The sequence below is a fragment of the Dermacentor andersoni genome, chromosome 8 (genome assembly GCF_023375885.2).
Source record: "Dermacentor andersoni chromosome 8, qqDerAnde1_hic_scaffold, whole genome shotgun sequence".
NCBI classification, from domain to species: domain Eukaryota; kingdom Metazoa; phylum Arthropoda; class Arachnida; order Ixodida; family Ixodidae; genus Dermacentor; species Dermacentor andersoni.
This window is the reverse complement of record NC_092821.1, coordinates 64,207,702-64,228,976: the sequence shown is the minus strand read 5'-3', so window position 1 is coordinate 64,228,976 and position 21,275 is coordinate 64,207,702. Positions and strand designations below refer to the sequence as shown.

Sequence of the window (21,275 nt, the reverse complement as noted above, 5' to 3'; positions counted from 1 at the left end):
CTCAATTTAAGTAGAACGCTTTTCGTAAGCCTCCAGGCTTCTGCCCCGTAGGTGAGTACTGGTAAGACACAGCTGAAAATACTTCGAACTTCAAACATTTCCTGTTACCCAAATCAAGCGGGAACAACAAAAAAATTTATTCTTAGCGCCTAAATTTATACTTGTTCTCTCGCCTATTATTGTGGAATGGTGGATGTCTAATTCTTTATTGAAATGAAATAAAATGCTTGCTTCGCTGCAACTATGCAGTATATTGTCAAGTTGCACTTCAGTTGGCAGTGAAGTTTCATGAGTAAGACGGCTCAGCAGTGAAATCAACTTTACCGCAGGCTTTTGAAGATATAATTAATTAATTACGGAATTTTACGTGTCGAAACCATGAGGCATGCCGTAGTGGGGGTCTTCGGAAATTCGCACCACATGGGGTTCTTTAACGTGCACCTAAAACTAAGTACATTGTATCGTGGGTGTACACATGGGTGTTTTCGCATTACGCCCCATTCGAAAATACGGCCGCCGTGGCCGGGATCGGGATTTGATCCCGCGACCTCGTGCTTCGCAGCCCAAAGTCATAGCCACTAAGCAACCATGGCAGGTAGACTTTTGAAGAGTGAAATGCTCAGACTCGACACACTTTGTCCATGTCCGTTGAACACGTCATTCTTTCCGTTGATGAAAAATTCTTCAACAACAGCAGACGATCCGGAGGTATAAAGTACAACGCCATTTTGAAAAGACCGCATGACGCAGATTTTGTTTGCTTCTGTGGTTGGCTGGTGGAGTAACACAACGCCGCGTGGGCCGTGTGCCTTGGTTGTCAACTGTTGTTTTTTGAAGTTGTATGCTACCATATAAAACTTTATTTTACACTTTCGCTTTTTAATTGTTCTTGGCAGTGTTCTTCCTGCCCTTCTTTCCTTTGCGAGTCCATTTGATGTGGTTCCTTGTTTGCCTAGTAAAGGAGAGGTGTATCTCACAGGCGTACCTGTGAGGTACACCTTATTTCATTTCACTTTTGCGGGTTTACGCGTCTTTATAGCGAATGGCGGGCGTTATTAACATTTGCACTAGTAATGGTACCCCACCCCATTTACATGGAAAAGTTACCTTAAGTTTAAGTTACCTTAGTATTAAAGTTTCGTAAAGCATTTGCTTAACGGAAGAAGGAACGGTGGAAAAGTTGCGACGTAAGTAATCCTAGCCTACGGCTAGCATTAATTGTATTGTTTTCTGTGTGCACTGTCCAATTTAGAGAACATGGTACATGAACACCTAACTATATATAAGTTGTGATGGATTAAGGAACGACCTAGGGTTTTTAACGTTACCCAAATCTAAGTGCGCGACAGTTTTATCATTCCGCTCCCATCAAAATGCGTCTGCCGTGACTAGGGTAAAACTAGGCACCTCTAGCTCAGATATGTCCAGGAATGTTGGACGTGGACCTTCGGTAGTATGTAAACTTTACCGCAGTGCACCAGTGTAATTCAATCGGCAGTGATTAGAAAAAGCTATACTTCAGGAGGTTGCCCGAAGTTGTGCAACTTTCGGTCAGCAACGTCGAGAGATTAGGCCCTTCTATTACAAAGTGTGTGCGCCCGATTTGGTCGTATTGCCTTCGCTTCTTTATAGCAGAAATTTGGTCAAGAATTTGACGCTGCTAAATGCAGCAGGAAAATTATGAACAAACGCCGCAAATACGCATGCTGCTAGCAGGACAGACCCTCACATTGCTGAACGAAGGCTGTTAAATTCAGGCGGCCGTTTAAACACCGTTCTTTAAAATGGTGTTCATTGAGTTAGCCTATTGGTTTGGGGGAGTTCGATACATGAAAAATATTCATAATTTGTGCTCAGCACCATGCGCGCAGGGCTACCATGGTGGGTGCTTTTATTTTAAACTTGCTGTGAGACCTAATTGCCGCTAGAAGATAGCTCACCAGAACATTGCTGTCGTGGCACGCTTCCGGAGTGACTTTTTCATTTACGTTGGTGTTTTCACGTGAGTCTTGTCAGCCGGAACTTGATTTCACATCATCAAAATAAAGTAAAAGAAACCTGCGTTTACCGTGTTCTATAAATGAAGTAAATGTTCAAGATGTTGCGTACGAGATGAAGTTGAAAAATACGCTTGGAATCATACCTCGGCTCTTATTAGCGACGAACGTGACAGGCAGCAATAGTACGCATGCCACCGCACGTTGGCTAACGTTATGTAGATGGCCAGGCCTAAAATGTGCCGACAATACTTTGGCGTGCGCTGCTCGGGTTTCGCTAGGCTGACGTTGAAAGAGTGACACGTAAGCTGTCGACGCGCGGTCGCCATACTGAGTATTTTGCACGCAGTGGGAAATATTTGCGAAGCGTTGTTTCGTAATTCCTCTTATGCGCTACGGTACGACCGCCGACTACGCGCCATTGATGAATCTAATAGCTAATAAACCAAGAAAGGAGGCAGCATCGACTCAAAGAGATTGTTTATTGCATTGACGGCTTCGATCACGCATTTTCTTCTATCGCGATCCTCTCAAATATCTGACGGCAATTACTTTAAATTAGGTACCAGTTTACAAGCCAACGTTATGTTTTAATTGAATAAATATGGAATGACGTGTTCATGCAAAGCTTTAAGATCGTGCGTGTAATAATAAACCCTAAACGGCAACTCGTTAAGTGAACACTTGTTCAAAGTTGTAAAGTAGGGGCCGCTGTCTTTCTTCGTGCTGTTATTGCAGCTGGGTTTACAGGACATTCGCTCTTGAACTTTTTTTCCCTTCTTTTTCGGCCTGCTGATGGTAATATACTGCTTTGAAGAAAGATAATCAGCATGAACACGTTATTGCAGCAGTGGAGACTCATAAATATACGCAAAGATTTTGTGACAATGCTAAAATTTCACAGGACGTCTCCACAGCCGTGCCTAGAGCCGTTCATTTGCTCTAGCGAAATGACGCTACCGAGGAACAATTCAGAGCTGCACGTTACTGGACAGGTGGGTTCATTCCAGTTGTAGGTGCCACACAGTATTGACACAAAGTCACACGTTGGGCTTTTTGGTATAACATGATGGAGGCAAAGAACTTTGCGCACCGAAAACCGGATGAACGAAGACGAAGTCTATATACGCACACATTTCGCGCCATCCTGACACAGTTTCTTACTTTTCTCTGGTCACCACTTTTAACCGTCTACAAGTATTAAATGTTATCGATCTACGTAGGACGCGCGTGCATGTATCAGATGATTCTAGAGTGTAACGGACGGTTAAATCCGGTTTCTGTTGTCACCGAACGTTGTGTAACCTGACGGTGTGCGATACGTGAATTATGTAGTACTCTGTAGTACTACATAATTGTGTAGTACTACAGTACTGTAGTACTGTAACTATGTAGTACTCGGGCACTAGCACTTACGCTTGAACATTAGCCGAGTCTCGTAAAAACAGCGACGCACTTGACCAGCAAGTCACATTTTCGACACTCACCGATTTTGCTCGCTGCTATTGATGCGCTTGGGTGTTGCTTGTTTTGCTGGGCACAGGTTGGCCCAATGAAGAGTCAAATTTGTAACTCACAGTTTTGGTACTGCGTGCTTGTTCTTCGTCACTACAGCACGACAATGTAATGTATGACACCCGGAGCGCTATAACGAAATGCTCTTCTAAACTTACTGCTACGGTTCTGCAATCAGCACCTCACGATTGGTCAAAAAGTTTTCGGACCACCTCTGCTGCGGATGTCTATCACGCAACGTCACGAAAGCCGCAATAGTTCCTTATCTGATATGACGTTTACGCACTGATTATGCAAGACAAGACCGAATAGAACAAAAAGAATTATTTCTCATTCTATGAAATTTTGCATTAGCCCTCTGCTATTGGTTCAAAGTTTTCGAGCTTCGCCCACTTCACCTGTGTCACGCGATGTCCCAAAACTTCGAAAACTTGACCCCTTCAAAGCGACAAGTTCGCATGAAAGATGCGTTAGTATGCCGAACAAACCTGACTTTTTTTCTGATTTTTGCTGAATCCTGCGAAATGAATAGAAGATGGCTGCGCGCCGATCGCTCAGGCACTGGCTACTTGCGCCTCCAAAAGAGGATGGATTTATATGTGTATAATAAAGCTATTTGCACGGTAGTATAATATTATTAAGCTCTCTCGGAATGGATACGACATCGCTTTGCGAGCTCGTTGGTGCTGCGGATCCGTATTAGCGACATTTTTAACCTTCCCTTGCACACCGCCACAATTTTCGGCCAGCTAGCACAAGCTAAGGAACGGGAAGTGGTGGGCTGCTGAGCACGAGGCCGCGGGATCGAACCCTGGCCATGGAGGTCGCATTTGAATGGGGGCGAAATGCGAAAACACCCGTGTACTTCAAGTTAGGTGCACGTTAAAGATCCCCAGGCTGTCCAAATTTCCGGAGTCCTCCACTACGGCGTGCCTCATAATCAAAAAGCGGTTTTGGCACGTAGAACCCCATAATATAATAAAATGTGTGACCAAGTCGAATGGGCGCCCATACAGGTGTGGTCGGAACTTGCCAAGTGACCATACTAAAACCAAGCACTCTTTTTCGGTCACTCTGTAATTAGCCTCTCACTTCGTCAGCGTGCGACTCGCATAGGCGACTACGTATTTGGAGTACCCGCGTTTTCGTTTGGCGAGCACGGCGCCGAGACCGACCCCGCTGGCGTCTGTACGTACCTCAGGTGCAGATGACGGGTCGAAATGGCGAAGAATAGATGGGGAAGTGAGAAGACGACGCAGCATAGTAAAGGAGAAGTCACATGCAGGAGACCAGGAGGAGAGGGCCGCGTCACCGCGTAAAAGTTGAGTCAATGGCGCCATGATCGATGCGAAATTCCGAACAAAGCGCCGGAAATAGGAGCATAGGCCCACAAAGCTTCGAAGTTCTTTGATGGTCTTAGGCTTCGGAAACGCAGCGACTGTTCGAAGTTTTCCAGGATCGGGTAGAACGCCGTGCTTGGACACAAAGTGGCCTAAGATTCTCAGCTCTAGCGCGGCGAAGCGGCACATATTGAGGTTGAGTTGGGGGCCAGCGTTCATTACACAGGTCAAAACATGTTTGAGGCCGAGCAGGTGAGATGGAAAATCAGGTGAGAAAACCACGACATCATCTAAATAACACAGGCGCATAGACCACTTGAGGCCACGCAGCGTGTTGTCCATGAGTCGTTCAAACGTCGCAGAGGCGTTACAAAGCCCGAAAGCCATCACGTTAAATTCACATAAGCCGTCAGGCGCAATGAATGTGGTTTTCTGGCGATCGGCCGCAGCCATCGTGACCTGCCAGTACACTGAACGCAAGTCGAGGGACGAGAATAATTCTGCTCCCTGAAGACTTTCGAGGGCGTCGTCGATGCGAAGTTGGCGGGCAACTTCCTCACACACGATGTCCTTGACCCACTGAAAGAATGACGATGAGTCGTACATGCTGTCAAGGTTCGCCAACGAGTCGTCGCGTACCGGCACACGCAGAGTCCGAAGCGCGTTGCTTCCTTAACTAATCCTAATTTTGTCATAGGCTGACGTCTTCAGAAACGGTGCGCTGATTCCTGGCTTGGAGTATCTGGAATGCACCGTCATCGATGCCTTTCAGTATATGGTGAATTCACTCAGCTTCGGACATGGCGGCGTTGACTCATTTGCAAAGTTCCATGACGTCTTCAGTGTAGCTCGTGAACGTTGCTGCCATCTGCTGTGCTCCGGTGCGCAAGCGTTGTTCAGCGCGCAGCTTGCGAACAGCGGGTCGGCCTAACACTTCAGTAAAGGTTGTCTTGAAGACTGACCATGTGGGCACGTCACTTTCGTCGTTGTGAAACCAGAGTTGGGCAACACCAGCCAGATAAAGATGACGTGGGTTAACTTCACTGGGTCATCCCAATTGTGCGCGCTCAGCCATTCGTATGACGCGAACCAGTCTTCTACGTCTTTGTCTTCTGCACCGTTGTCGTGGAACGCAGGTGCAGGTGACGGAGTGTGGCGTTGGCGCCGTTAGGTGGAGCTGCCGGTCATGGCGGGGAGTACCATTCTTGATCACAGCTCCAGGGTTTCAAGCGATGGGGATTGAATCCCAGCACCTGCACCAGTTGAGAAAAGGTTTATTTGCGGCTCACTATGCCAAAGCGCAGCAACAGGGAACGGCGCGACAGGCAGAACGAAGCACTGTCCACAAATGAGGCAGCAATCAACAGCGCGAGCCGAGCCCACCCGCGCGTTGGCGATGCGGCTGTGCCGCGAGACATGTCCTCTTCACTATGTGCATATATATATATATATATATATATATATATATATATATATATATATATATATATATATATATATATATGCCGCGACGCCGTCTGTGCCCAACAACGTTGACTATGAAGACGACGACCTCGTGTGTGCAAGCGAGGGTGCTAGAGAACAAGAAGCCGAAACTGAGCGCTTGTTCTCATTGTCTAGGTTAAATACTGCTCTCCGCCTTTGTCTCAAGCGAGCCGTGACACTGGTGGACGTGCTGGGTATCGCATCATCGTCTAATGATAGGGACGACTCCTGCGAGTAGCCCTGTATCCAGCCCTTCAAGACATCATCCACGCGCCGAGACACCTGTGCACCGCGCAAGCCGCCACCTACAAGGTCTGTGCCCTGAATTCGGTCTCTTGCAACGAACTTCGTCAGCGACCTCACCGACTCAGAAAATGGCGCTTACAAGTCTAACACAGGTGACTGTCCAAAACAATCTAGTCCCCACAAGCTTCCACAGTGACGCGTACGAAGACGCCGAAGACTGGCTGGACCAGTACGAACGCGTACCTAAGGTCAGTCAGTGGCGTCCGGACCAGAAGCTTTCCAATGTGTACTTCGCTCTTGAAGGTAGCGCAAGGACGTGGTTCCATAACCGCGAGCCACATTTGACAACATGGGACGAATTTTGCCGTCGGCTACTTGACACCTTCGGAAGCACTGTTTGCCGAGATAATGCACAACGCCTTCTCGAGTTGCGCATTCAGAAGCCTTAGCGAAAGTGTCTCCATGTTTGCCGAGGTGATGTCTCGTTTGTTTCGCCGCGCGGATCCCAAGATGCCGGATTTGAAGAAGCTGAGCCATCTCATGCGCGGCATCAAAGAACAGCTATTCGCTGGTCTCGTGCGTAACCCACCAACAACAGTGGCAGAGTTCATTAAGGAAGCCACAGCAATCGAGCAGGCGCTCCAGCAGCGTTGTCGGCAATACGAACGCCTGACTAAGGATGCGCCTGCAGGAGCCGCAGTACTCACAGTGACAGACGAGACCTCGCTGCGTCAACTGATAAGAGACGTTGTCCGCGAGGAGATTGCGAAGCGAACTGTGGCACCGAAGGAATTTACTGTTGCTTCGGTCGCTGAAGTTGTTCGCCAAGAAATTCGGCAAGCATTCGCATCTCCTGAGCCACTCCCTGAGCCATGTCCCGAGCCGCGCTTCGAGCCGCGCTTCGAGTCACACGCATATAGCTACGCAGACACTGTCCGTCGCCCGCTTTCTACCGTGCCGGTGCAGCAGTACCACCAGCGGCCACCTATTGCTGCCTGGATACAGAGGGAGCATTTCCGGTGGCCCCAGCTTCGCCTTCGCAGGACCGACGTATGGCGCACTGCTGATCGCCGACTATTGTGTTTTCAATGTGGCGAACCAGGGCACATTTATCGTTTTTGCCCTAACCGCCAGGGTGGCATCCAGGAAATGTCACCTGCCACTCCGCGACAGTTTCCAGAGAGACATTCACCAATGAACGCCGGCAGATCAGTAAAGGCACCGCATTGGCATACTTTGATGAAATTGACCACGTTCAACACTGCTCTGCTGTAAAAGAGGAATCGACCACCGATACGATGCCACATGCAACCATCGTCGACGTTGACCCAGGTTTAGCGCCGCAACAGAAACAAAGTCTCAGGGAACTGCTTGACGATTTTAAGGACTGCTTCTCTACAACGTCCCGAGTGCGTCAAACACCACTGACGAAACACCGCATTATTACGGAGGAAACAGCAATACCCATCCGACAGCATCCGTATCGCGTGGCTGATAAATAGCGTGAAGCAATACAGCAACAAGTCAAGAAAATGCTAGAAGATGATGTCATCCAGCCGTCAAAAAGCCCTTGGGCATCGCCCGTCGTACTCGTTAAGAAGAAGGATGGTAGCCTGGGGTTTTGTATCGATTATCGCAGCTCAATCGGCTTACAAAACAGGATCTGTATCCCTTACCACGCATCGACGATTCCCTCGACAGGTTACGGCATGCACGGTACTTCTCATCGATGAACTTAAAAAGTTGATACTGGCAAATAGAGGTCGATGAGCGGGATCGCGAAAAGACTGCTTTTATAACGCCTGTTGGGCTCTATGAATTCAAAGTTCTCCCTTTTGGTTTGTGTTCCGCCCCAGCCAGGTTCCAAAGACTAAGGGATACTGTTCTCTCAGCCTTAAGTGGAAGACTTGCTTAGTCTACCTAGATGATGTCATTGTTTATTCTGCCACATCTGAGGAAAATCTCCGGCGGCTACGGTAGGTTCTTCAAGCCATACGGTCCGCTGGGCTTACCTTAAAACCTGAAAAGTGCCACTTTGGCTATGAAGAATTACAGTTTTTGGGCCACGTAGTAAGTCACACAGGTGTCAAACCTGATACTGAGAAAATCGCAGCCGTCACGAAGTTTTTCAAGGCCTACAGACAAAAAGGCACTCAGACGCTTCCTGGGCCGATGCGCATATTACCGGCGATTTATGGCGGGTTTTGCACTCATCGCCCCACCGCTCACCTGCTTAACCAGAGAAGATGCCACGTTCGTGTGGGGCGAGGAGCAGGAGGCGGCATTTAATGAGTTGCAGCACCGTCTACAAACTCCGCCTGTTCTTGTCCACTTTGACGTGGATGCGCCGACAATGATCCACACCGACGCCAGCAAGGTAGGTCGTGGCGCGGTCCATGTTCAGCGGCAAGACGGCACTGAGCGAGTCATCGCTTACGCGAGTAGAACATTGTCACGTGCCGAGACGAACTACTCGACCACAGAGAAGGAATGCTTGGCTGTAGTATGGGCAGTTACCAAGTTCCGCCCGTACATATACGGCCGCCCAATTGAAGTTATAAGTGACCACCATTCTCTCTGTTGGTTGACCAACATGAAAGATCCATCTGTACGTTTGGCACGCTGGAGCCTACGGCTTCAAGAGTACGACATAAAGTGGTCTATAAATCGGGAGTGCAGCACTTAGACGCTGACTGCCTTTCCAGATCGCCGATCGAGTCGTCAGGCGGAGATGATGACGAATCCGCAGGCTTTTTAGGAGTTGTTGATGCGGCCACCATCTCTCAACAACAGCAAGAGGACCAGGAGCTCGCGTCACTAATTGCTTTCTTCGAAGGCCGCACCACAAACAAGCCAAGATTGTTCTCAAGGCACCTGTTATCATTCTGCCTACGCAACAGTGTTCTTTTTAGGAGGAACTTCTCTTTAACAGGGAAGAGATATCTACTAGTCGTCCCTAAAACCCTCCGCAATGAAATTTTGCAGGCCTGTCACGATGAAACTACCTCAGGTCACTTAGGCTACACAAGAACATTAGCAAGGATAAAAGAAAAGTATTACTGGCCACGGCTCGCAGCACAGGAGAAGCACTACGTTCGAACGTGCCTTGACTGTCAGCGATGAAAAGTGCCACCTACGAAATCTGCCGGACTATTACATCCCCTTCCTGTGCCGGAAACACCGTTTGCACAAATTGGGATGGACCATTTGGGCCCATTCCCGATATCTGCTGCCGGAAATAAGTGGATCATAGTCGCGACAGATTACCTCACGTGATATGCTGAAACCAAGGCACTTCCTAGCAGCACAGCAGCCGAGGCCGCACAGTTCTTCATTGAAAACGTCGTCCTGAGGCACGGTGCTCCAGCGGTCATCGTAACCGACAGGGGAACCGCGTTCATGGCTGAACTTTTGCGAACTGTACTCACCCTCAGTGGCACGGCACACAGAAGGACGACAGCCTATCACCCGCAAAGCAATGGACTTACGGAGCGCCTCAACAAGACTCTCGCAGAGATGCTGTGCATGTATGTCGATGTGGAACACAAGAACTGGGACCAAATATTACCCTACGTAATGTTTGCTTATAATACGGCAAGAAACAACATGAATGACGCCATTTCCTACACGGTCGAGAAGTGACTACGATGCTAGATGCTATGCTTCCTCGTGATTCCAGTGATTCCGAGACTGACGCCGGAGATGTTACAGAGCGTGCCGAAGAAGCAAGACAGCTCGCGCGCGTTCGCATAGCTAGCCAGCAAGACCGTGATGCCCGACGTTACAGTCAACACCATCGATGCGTAGTCTACCAGCCCGGCCAAAAAGTCGGTTTGCGCTCCAGTATGCCGCCGAGGCCTCGCGGAGAAACTTCTGCGCCGATACTTCGGACCGTACAAGGTTCTACGACGCCTTAGCGACGTCAACTATGAAGTAGTTCCTGACAGCCCATCCTGCTCGAGGCGCCGTCAGGACCTGCCTGAGACTGTGCACGTGGTGCGCATGAAACCTTGTTTTTCTGAATGACATGACACTCTCCGGTTTGCTGGACACCGGATGCTACCCGCCGAGCATCGGGACGATGCTTCTTCTGGAGGGAGGCAAATGCCGCGACGCCGTCTCTGTCCAACAACGTTGACGATGAAGACGACGACCTCGTGTGTGCAAGAGAGAGTGCTAGAAAAGAAGAAGCCTAAACTGAACGCTTGTTCTAATTGCCTAGATTAAATACTGCTCTCCGCCTTTGTCTCAAGTGAGCCGTGACACTATATATATTCTCGCGGTACAAGGCGGACAGAACACAGGGAGACGTTCTTCACGAACAACAGGACAATCTGTTCAAAAACAGAGCAGAGACACGTCTTCTTCGTCATCACCACATTGGAGGAGCCAATGTGATCATTAAAATGGTGAGCAACGTGACCAATACGCTGCAGGAAAAAGAGATTGGCCGATTGTCTGCGGTTCGCCACTCGGCTAAATTTCGGTAGCGTGAAGGATACCGCGGACCAGTCGACGGACCTGGAGCATGAGACACCTGTGAAACGAGAACGGCACATAGAGAATCAACTCCAAGATTAGCGATTTCTTCGCGGACTAATACCTGCAAATATGGTGTTCAGGCAAGTTGTTCGTTTCACTGTGGGGTGCGAAAAATTGGCTGCAGGAGCCATGACCTCGAGTTCTAGCCGCACTATCCGTGTCAGGTCATCTGATGATAATGGTCGCTGCACTCCTAGCGAGTTGTCAAAAGAGGATGTTGCCGCTGTGTTCTGCAGACGTGCGAACGGCATTGCAATCTGGCGGATCTTGGCCTGCTCAAAGCGTTGACACTTATTTATAATGTCCTGTACTGTTTCACAATTTTTGCGCATGTGCAGGTTGAAAGGATCGTCAGCGATCCCCTTCAGTACATGCCCTACCTTGTCTGACTCAGCCACATCCCTGTCGGCTTTCCCGCTCAGTGCCTGCTCGCCCTGGATGTAAAATACGTGTGAATTTGTGGACGTCTGTGCGCGGGTCGCTAGTTCTCTCTTAGCGTTGCTCTTCCGCCAGCGGGACGGCCGAATAAGTCCCTCAGCTTCTGTTTGCACGTGTCTCCGTCGTCAAGTTCATCCTCATGGTGGTCATACCACACCTTGTACATAGAAGACCAAGTTAGCCAACGTAATCGTAAGATCCCATCTGTTGTGGGCACTTACACGCTCATACGTGGCAATCCAGTATTCCACATCGAGGTGGTCGGTGCCGCAGCGCATTCCTGGAGCCCGCGGCTGAGCCAGCACAACTATCGGGGTTGTAGGTGTTTCGTACGTCATGTTGCCCAGTCCGAGGTGACGTCCATTAGGGAGCTCGGTTGTTGTTTCTCGTGGGTACCCAGCACCTTCACCGATTTGTTACGTTGCAGAAGTCACATAAAATATGCATTTGAAATATTTACAAGCGAAATAACGATGCATAAATAAGACGGCTGTCGAGACCCATTCCATCTCTGCTCGTCAAATCGTCTTGTGATTGGTGGCACCCTTGGTAGCTCTGTTACATATCCCCGCCTTAAAGGCGCCGGCTCGGCGCTACCTGTAAGGAAAGTTAACTCGTGGAAAAGTAAGGCTTCGGCCGAGACACATGCACAACGTCAGTGGGTACAGTCAGGTCCAGCGGAGCGATCTTGTATTTATAAGAAGACAACGGAGTAAGCCAGAGAAAATTGAACATCCAAATGTCGGCTGTCGTACGGCATCGTCTGTGCGGCTTGAGACTCGTGAGCCGGGAGTCGGCAATCTGGCGCGCCATGTGGGCCAGGGCGAATAAGTCTTAAATATATTGAGTCGGAATGTTCGTCGAGGCAGGATGCAACGCGTCAAAGGACAGAGTCGAGTGGCAGCCAAAAACAAGGTGAAGTGGTTTAGAGCCAGCGTTCCCGTGCCGTGACAAATTATAGGCGAACGTTACGAAGGGTAACGTGCTGTCTCGATCACTGTGATCGTCATAAACATACATAGACATCATTTCTGTCAATGTGCTACTGAGCCGCTCTGTAAGCGTGTTTTCCTACGGCTAGTAGGCGGTGGTGCTCGGCAGAACAGGAGCGAAGTAGATCTTCAAAAACCTAGGGACAAGAAGGCGCGGCCGCGATCAGTGAGGAGCTGCCGTGGTACGCCGTGATGAAGGATGACGTCGTGTAAAAGGAAATCCACCACCTCAGTTGCACAGCAGCTTGTGGCCAAAGCTGGTGTGATCGTGTGCCGCGTCGCGTAATAAGTCGCGACAACGAATCACTTATTACGGGATTTTGATGTCGGAAAAGGGTCGACAAGATGCAGACCAACGCTAAAAAATGATTCTGAGGGCACATCGATGGGGTGGAGGCGTCCAGCAGGCAGCCTAGCAGGTTTTTTGCGGCGCTGACAGAGCGGACAGAGCGGCACAGGCCAGGGCAGGAGAAGCGGCACCGTACATGATCGTAAGTACGAGAAACGCCGAGATGGCCTGCAGTAGGAGCTTCATGCAACTGCTCAGGAATGATGTTCGGAGGTGGTGCAGTACAACAAGAATAATTTTGGCCCTGAGCGTACGCTGCAACGGTAGAGAACGTTGTCGCGGAGTACGAACATGCGCAGCTTGGGCTCCAAATGTCCTGAATTCAGACGATCGATGACAACGCTTAAGCAGTCATCACGCCGTTGTTCCGTGCGAATGTCACGCAGATCAGAAAGGAAAAGGATGCAAGCGTCGGTTTCCTGCGCATCATATTCAGTGCGGTCGACAGTACGAAAGAGAGGCAGTCGGCGTTCTTGTGCAAGCGGCCTGACTTGTATAAAGTAGCAAATTAATATTCTGGAGCAGTAGTGCCCATCCACCCTATGCTCAAGTGGGGTGATTAAGAGACGAGAACCAGCACAAGGCGTGGTGGTTGGTAACTACGGAAAATGTGCGGTAGTACAAGTGGGGACGCAATTTGCCTAATGCAGAAACTGAGCGGGAGTGCCTGGCGTTTGTAATTCCTCACGATGAATGACAGGAGGCGGCCGGCGTATGCAATTACACACTCTGCGTTACGCTGGCACTGAACGAGTACAGCCCCAACGTCATGGCCACTGGCATCCGTGCGAAGTTCAGTGGGAGCAGATGGATCATATGGAGAAAGTAATCGGGGAGGCGCACAAGCGTACAACGGCGGAGAAGGCTTTAGTCTAAGCAAGGCCCCATGTGAAAGCAGCGTCCTTCTCAAGTAGGTTCGTGAGCGGGCGAATGGTGTCGGCGAAATTCTTGATGGGACGACAGAAGTACCAGCATAGTCCAACGATGCTTTTGACGTCTCAGTCCAGGGAAAGCACGGGGAAGGCGGAAAATGGAAATTCAAGACGATGAGCAAAACAAGAACAAGGTATAAGCGGAAGCCAGCGTTTCGACAAGTGCACTGGTATATTTCAAGGCCTTTTTACGTCTGCAGTCGAAGACGAAACATGAAAATTCTAGAGAGCCCGAATCTTGTCAGGGTCAGGTTGAACCCCAGCAGCACTGACCAGATGGCCAAGAAGGGTAATTTCACGACGTCCAAAGTGGCACTTGCGTGAGTTCAACTGCACATAGGCGCATCGGGAAATAGCAAGAATGACCGATAGACGCCTTAGATGACTCGCTGAAGTTAGTGAAGAGACTATCACATCGTCTAAGCAACATATACATGTAGAACATTTATAGCCGCCAAGTAAGGAGTCCATCCTTCCTTCGAAAGCACCGGGGCACTGCGAACACCGAACGGAAATGTCTTGAATTGAAAGAGACCGTCATTTGTTACGAAGGCAGTTTTCTTACGGTCCATGCCATCTACCGAAATTTACCAGTAGCCTAATCGACGGTCTATAGATGAAAGTACTTGGCTTCGTGGAAGCAGTCCAAAGCGTCATCAATACGAGGCAAGCGGCAGACATCGTTGCGCGTGATTGTGTCTAGGTGTCGGTAATCGACACAAAAGGTCAAATTGCCGTTCTTTTTCACAAGGACCACAGGTGACGTCCACGTACTGCATGATGGCTCGATAACGCCTTTAATAGACATCTTATCGACTTCTTGTTGTATCACTGGTCGTTCAGAATGCGAGACGCGGTGCGGCTGGCGTTGTATTGAATTAGTGTCTCTGGCCTAAATAGGATGGGTGACCACGAATGTCTGAGCTAAAGGGCAGCCGTCAGGGTCAAAAACGTCGCGGTAAGTTTTCAAGAGACGGCCGAAATAAGGAGCATGCGCAGGAAGGAGGTCAGGTGCAATTATCTTGCTAAGCTCGTCTGTGACTAAACTAGGTGAATTGAAGGTTCCTGTAGAGGGCGACGGAATTTCAGCGTCAAGAGCCAATAGCTCGCAACCGCTGGCAGACAAGATGTCGCCCAATTACTTGCCTCTGGGAACAGTTTTATGCGAGCAGGTAAAATTAAGGAGATGGAGCGAAATCTGATTGCCTGTAATAGCAAGGACGCGGTGTGGGAAACGGCCAAATTCTTTTCAAGCAGTATATCAGCGGTGGGACAAAGCTCATAGACACCGTCGAGAGCAGATAGAAACGACATTACAGTGACGTAATTAGTGGCTTGAGGCGACTGGCAGATATCCTCGAGAGAGCAAAACCACGGTCGTGTGATTGGTGGACTGTAGACGCCGTAAGGTAGTTCAAACTGCATGACACTAGACGCGCAATCAAAGAGGGCTGCATGGGATGATAAAAAGTCTAAGCCAAGTATAACGTCATAAGGCATTGTTACAAAACGGCAAACAAAACAGTCGTTAGGCGCCCCGCAATACAATGCACGTACTAAGCACGGCAGGCGTTCGTCCGTCGGCGACGCGGAGGGCGCGTGATGTAGCGGGTGTGAGAAATTTCTTCAGGCGGCGGCGCAAGAGGGCACTCATCACGGATACGTGCGCACCAGTGTCATTGCGCGTTGGGACAATGAATCCATGCACTAAAACGTACATCATGTTCTGTTTGGTTGGCAATGTGATCAGAGAGCTCTGCGGTCGAGTCGTCAATGCAGCGTCACCTCCGGGAACTGCATCGTTTAGTTTTCCGGAAACGGGCGCCGGGGCAGCGTCGGGGACGGTGGGTGACGAGCTGTCGGCAAACGGGACTGGTGGCGTCGGAATGACGATGAAGGACTGTTCCAAGCGGCACGACCGTCATTTTTTCGCTGTTGTTGTTCGAAAGGAGGCTGTTAACGACGTTTGCTCTGTTCGGGGCGATGATAACTGGCGAATGACGGCTCGCCACTCGGCTGGAATTCGTTAGCGTGCTGGATGCCGCTGCTCAGCGTATCGACAAGGAACATTGGAGAACTGTGCGCGGCAATGGCACATACCGCATGATTTCAAATATTAGCGAGTTTTTGCGGAATATTGCCTCTACAAATGGCACTGTAGGCAAGTTGCTTGGCTCACTGGGGCGGAAAAAAATGGGTCGAGGAGAGATTGCTTCAAGACAACCATCGGGGTTGCAGGCGTTGACGTACGCTGCACCGTTTCGGCTCCTGTTCGTCCGTCATGTTGTCCAGTTTAAGCTGACGACCACTGCCAAGCTCAGTTGTTGCCTCTCGTGGGTACCCCGCACCACTCACCAATTTGTTACATTGCGGAAGCCTTTATGTATCGTTGGTTCTCTTGTATATATTGTAAATGCGATACATAAAGAATATGGCTGTCGAGGCCGATTACACCTATCAGGTCAAATCTTTTTCTTCTGAGTTGCGCCCCTCGTGCGCAAAAACAAAACAAACAGAATGTGGTTATGAGGCACGCGTTAGGGATGGACTAGAGAGTAATTTAGACCGCGTGGCGTTCTTTAACACTCAGAGTTATACTTCAAAAGACTGCCCGAATTACAACTTTCAGTCAGCGACACCGAGAGGGTACGCCCATTCATTATCACGCATATTTACCCGCTTTGGTAGTATTGTCTTTGCTTCGCTGTAGTAGGATATTGGTCAGAAATAAAACACTGTTTCGATGCAGCAGGAAAGTTATGAATAAGAGCAGTAAGTTTGCATGCTATTAGCAGAATAAACTCTCTCGATATTACTAACTGTAAGTTGTTTAAATTCGGTCAGCCTTTTATATACCACATTTGGAATGGTGTCTATTGAACTAAGCTGTTGGGCCTCGGGAGTGGGATACTTGGCCGTGGAAAAATGTTCATAATATTTGGGCGTGAGTTCCACGATATATCCGTAGGGCTACCAATGTGGGCGCTAATATTTGAAAGTTGTTGTCCGACATGAGTGCCGTTAAAAAGAAGCGCACAAAACGACTTGTGTGAAGCCAAGCTCGCCGGTGTGATCTAATTTTTTTTTATGCCTTTGTTTTAGAGACCGTCTTTCTAGCCGGAACTTTCTTTCACATCGAGAAAAGGAAGTAAAAGAAAACTGCATTTCCACTCTACTAAAATGGACGCCAATGTTCGACATGTTGTTCACAATACGAAGGTGAAAAATGTGATTGTAATCATGCCTCAGCATTTGTTATCGAGAATGAGTGCGCGCAATAATACTTTGGATGCCACAGCACGTTGGCTCACTTTCCGTTGATGCACAGCCTACAATGCGCCGACAACGCTTTGGCATGCAACGAGATTCTTAATGCAAAGGGGTGAAAGCTGGGTAAAGTGCAGCGCAGTCACTGTCTCTCGGAAGACGACACCGCTGCTCTGGTGTCGCTCGACTTACGTGGAAAGAGGGATGCGTAAGCTGTCGATGCGCGGTCGCAGACATGAGAAGTTCATGCGCAGCGCGAGATGCTCGCAAAGCATTGGTTGCTAATTTACCTTATGCGCTATCGTGACGACTTTCCTGTACGCGCTATTGCTGAACGGAATAGGTGCGTGCAGTTACGATATGTTAGCGCCGCCATAAACCAATAAAGTCACCAGCATCGACTGAAAGAGACTTTTACAACAGAGCTGTTGGCGTCTAGCTGGTGGGGACTTTTTTAGCTGGTGGGGACTGCACAGTTCTGCTCCCACATAAAGACAACGGCACCTGGGGCTCTATGACGTGAAACTATTCCAATATGTTGTTATTCCAATGTCCTGACGTCAAATTTGCGTAACCGCCGACGCAAGCATCGCGCGGTTACCCACAGCCTTGTCTGAACAGACCAATCAAGCGCTCTCCTCGTTTAGCAGGTCCCTTTTGTTTGTTTTAAAAACAAATAATATTGCCTACGCTGAGCGGCTTATCTTATTTAGTTGGCTGAAGAACAGCAAGGAGCACGCACGAGTGGAGAGAGATTCGATGAGGGCGAGCCAGTGCACTGAAAATTGATAACCCCCTAAAGAGGGTGATGCCGGCATCTTCGATTGGTCCGCTTCCCCTTACTTAGCTTGAGGTGGCTGATAAAAAATTGCGGCGGCTTGCAATGAAATGTTAAGGATGCCGCTAAAACGGATCCTCAGCAAAGAAGAGTCGGCAGAGCGAGGTCATAAACCTGCCGAAAGCGCTTGATAACGTTACATGACCATGCAAAAAGCTTTATTGTACACAAATGAAGCCATGCTCTCCGGCAGGTGCGATAGCCAGTGCCTGAGCGATCGCGGGCAGCCATCTTTTATTCCCTTCGGAACGGGGCAAGCCGGGGCTATTATGAAAAACAAATTCAGTTTCGTGAGGCATAATAATACATCTTTAACGCGTGCACGTCACACTGACGCGGTGAGGTTCTGTGATGTCGCGTGATAGGCAGGTGAACTGGATGCAGCCCGAAAACTTATGACCAATAGCCGAACGCTAACGGCGAAAAGGCGTCGAGTCAGAAATAACTTTTTTTTCTTTTGTTCGGTCCAATCATACATAATCAGTATGTACGCCTCATATGAATTGGGGAGTTCTCGCGGTTATCATGTCGTCACATGACAGACAGGCGAAGTTGGGGTGGTTCAAAGAAGTTTCGGACCGATCGCGGAGGGCTGATTGCAGAATTGGAATATAAGAGTTGGAATAGCTTTACGTTATAGAGCCCCTGGAAGACTTCGTGTTCGAGTTTTTGCGTATAAGAATGATGTTTTTCGTGCAGTCTAATAAAAGTGCGATGGTATAATGTGTACAGCTCGTGCATAAATTGTATTTTGCGATTTTTCTAAGCATTTTACATTGAAAAATTCAATTATTTCAGTAACGCACTTCAGGTTGACAGGGGCCCCTGCAAGAACAAGGATGTATGCCATGCTAACGCTACCTATACGTACGTCGCTTGTGGTGGTAGTCGGTAACGTCGTCGACCGCTATGCTGGGCACACACTTTCACGGTGTGTAATATATATATATATATATATATATATATATATATATATATATATATATATATATATATATATATTGTGGGGATGCGCGACCCTCGCGCCTCCCCTGATGTTTTCCCGCATAGCGCATCCCCTGATATGCTGTTTTTCCCGCACGGCTCGCGTGGCCTGGCGCCCGCGGCGCTCGGAGTGGTACAAGCGCGGTGTGAGAGATGGCGCCACCGTCGCGGCGGGGTTACTCGGGCGCCGAGGGACAGGCGCTTGCTCTTTTTCCCGGCGGGTCGGCGAACAGCGCCGGACGTACCGCGCGCGCGTGCCAATCCATGGTTCTGCGAGACCGTCTCGCGTGGCCGCCTCGGACACCGTTGGCGCGACTGTACACGCGAACGACCAGGCGTTGGGATCCAGCATGGGGCGAACATATTCGCTCGCTCGCGGTGAGTCGGACTTCTAGATTTGTCGCGCGCCCATCGGCATGTTTTGTGGATAGCCACTCGGCTAGCAGGCATGGATCTATGAAAGGTGCAATAAATGCCCTTGTGACTGTTTGCACTACTGTGTTGTCGTTCCTTTGTCCCAAGATTACGGAGGAGAACCCCGTATCTCCCACATCTGGCTGCCCAACGTGGACCTCTTGGGGCATCGGACGATAATTTTAAGTGTTGCTTCGTTCAAGACCTTTGTTTGAACCGAAGCGTAGGCCTAGCGTGGATTTTGATCGCTAGCGTCGGCGGCGTGCTTTCTTGAGTGAGGCGACGGTGGCTGTAGTGTGTTTGAACATGTCAACATGCTAAGCCTTTTCGCAAGTGTTTTTTTTTTTAATGGCATACGTTGGTACGAGAGCCACGTGGTCTGCATCCTGGGAGAGCGAGGCTGAGCGCCCGCGGAGCAGTGGCAAGCCTGAAGCGAGTGAGTACGGAAGCCTCGTGGGTGGTCCGAATTTCTTATGTAAATAGCTTCTTCTATCTCTTTGACTCGGATGAAGTCGCGGCTCTGGGAGCCGGGTGGCCGCGGGCCACGGGTGCCACGACGGGCTGACTGGTATTGCGGCCTGGCATCGGGCGCTCCGACACCGTCTGGGACGGTGGGCGCCGTCAACTCGGATGCTGTGTGCACCGAGCGGAGTAGGACCACCTCACAGAGCTGACGTCTCCTCGCGGCTGCCTGTTTTGCGCCCATTTTGGGTGTTGTTTTTGGATGCCGGTTGTTGTCAGGGTAGCGACGCTTTAGGCCTAAGGCTTTACGAAGCTGCCTGTCGCACGTGGAGGGACACAACCTGGTGGACCGTGGCGTTGAGGCGTTGCAATTTGCTTCCCTCATTCTATTTAGCCTCGCACGAATTGAAATTACTCGTTCGGCTCAAGGAAGCGAGCTTCGTTCACGTGAACTTAGCATCTGAGTAGCTGCCCGATCTTTTGCTAGCCGAGTTGAACATCGTACCACGTGGGCGATGCGCATGCAGAATTCCTCTCCCTTGCACTACTGTAGTGTTTGCCGAGTGTGTTGAGTTTACGCAGCGTGATTGGAGTCACCCCTGGCTTGTTGTCACCTGCACATCGTCTGCGCTGCTGCCCCGGACTACGATCGAGTCACCCCGGGCGATGGTGATGCTGTGGCCAGCTCGGCGCAGCGACTTCGGCGGCCTCCTGCATCCAGCTCACAACCCTCGGCGGCGGACAAAGGAGCCAGCGGTCACCGACAGCTACGGCGGCTCTTGCCAGCAGGGCGCGTCGGCGCGAGCGACGCTTGCTCGTACCGACTACTGCGTCGTCGTCTCCGGAGTCCTGGCCTGGGATCGTGCCGTCGAGTCGCAAAGCTACTGCTGTGACCGGCGGACGCCAGCGGTGTACCCCAAGGACAGTCGGCTCGCATGTTATGGACAGCGTGTGGACATTTCCCCGGCGCGGCCACTGTTGCATGTACCACCTTGTTCGCGAAGCACGTGTTGATGTTAGACCGTGTCACATGTTTCGCCGGAATAAGAAGTGATTTAAGGTTGGGGGGATGTGGGGATGCGCGACCCTCGCGCCTCCCCTGATGTTTTCCCGCATAGCGCATCCCCTGATATGCTGTTTTTCCCGCACGGCTCGCGTGGCCTGGCGCCCGCGGCGCTCGGAGTGGTACAAGCGCGGTGTGAGAGATGGCGCCACCGTCGCGGCGGGGTTACTCGGGCGCCGAGGGACAGGCGCTTGCTCTTTTTCCCGGCGGGTCGGCGAACAGCGCCGGACGTACCGCGCGCGCGTGCCAATCCATGGTTCTGCGAGACCGTCTCGCGTGGCCGCCTTGGACACCGTTGGCGTGACTGTACACGCGAACGACCAGGCGTTGGGATCCAGCATGGGGCGAACATATTCGCTCGCTCGCGGTGAGTCGGACTTCTAGATTTGTCGCGCGCCCATCGGCATGTTT

The 21,275-nt window shown here is 50.1% G+C and overlaps 1 protein-coding gene across 1 annotated transcript in view; it reads left to right on the top strand.

The window, feature by feature from the left end:
* The first annotated feature begins 2,909 nt into the window (after positions 1 to 2,909).
* The window catches only part of LOC129383543 (uncharacterized), a 68,000-nt gene continuing 49,634 nt past the window's right edge, over positions 2,910 to 21,275 (top strand). The window contains exon 1 of the mRNA XM_072284012.1: positions 2,910 to 2,992. Within this exon, the coding sequence (XP_072140113.1) occupies positions 2,948 to 2,992 (45 nt within the window). The 5' untranslated portion in view covers positions 2,910 to 2,947. The remainder of the gene's footprint in view (positions 2,993 to 21,275) is intronic.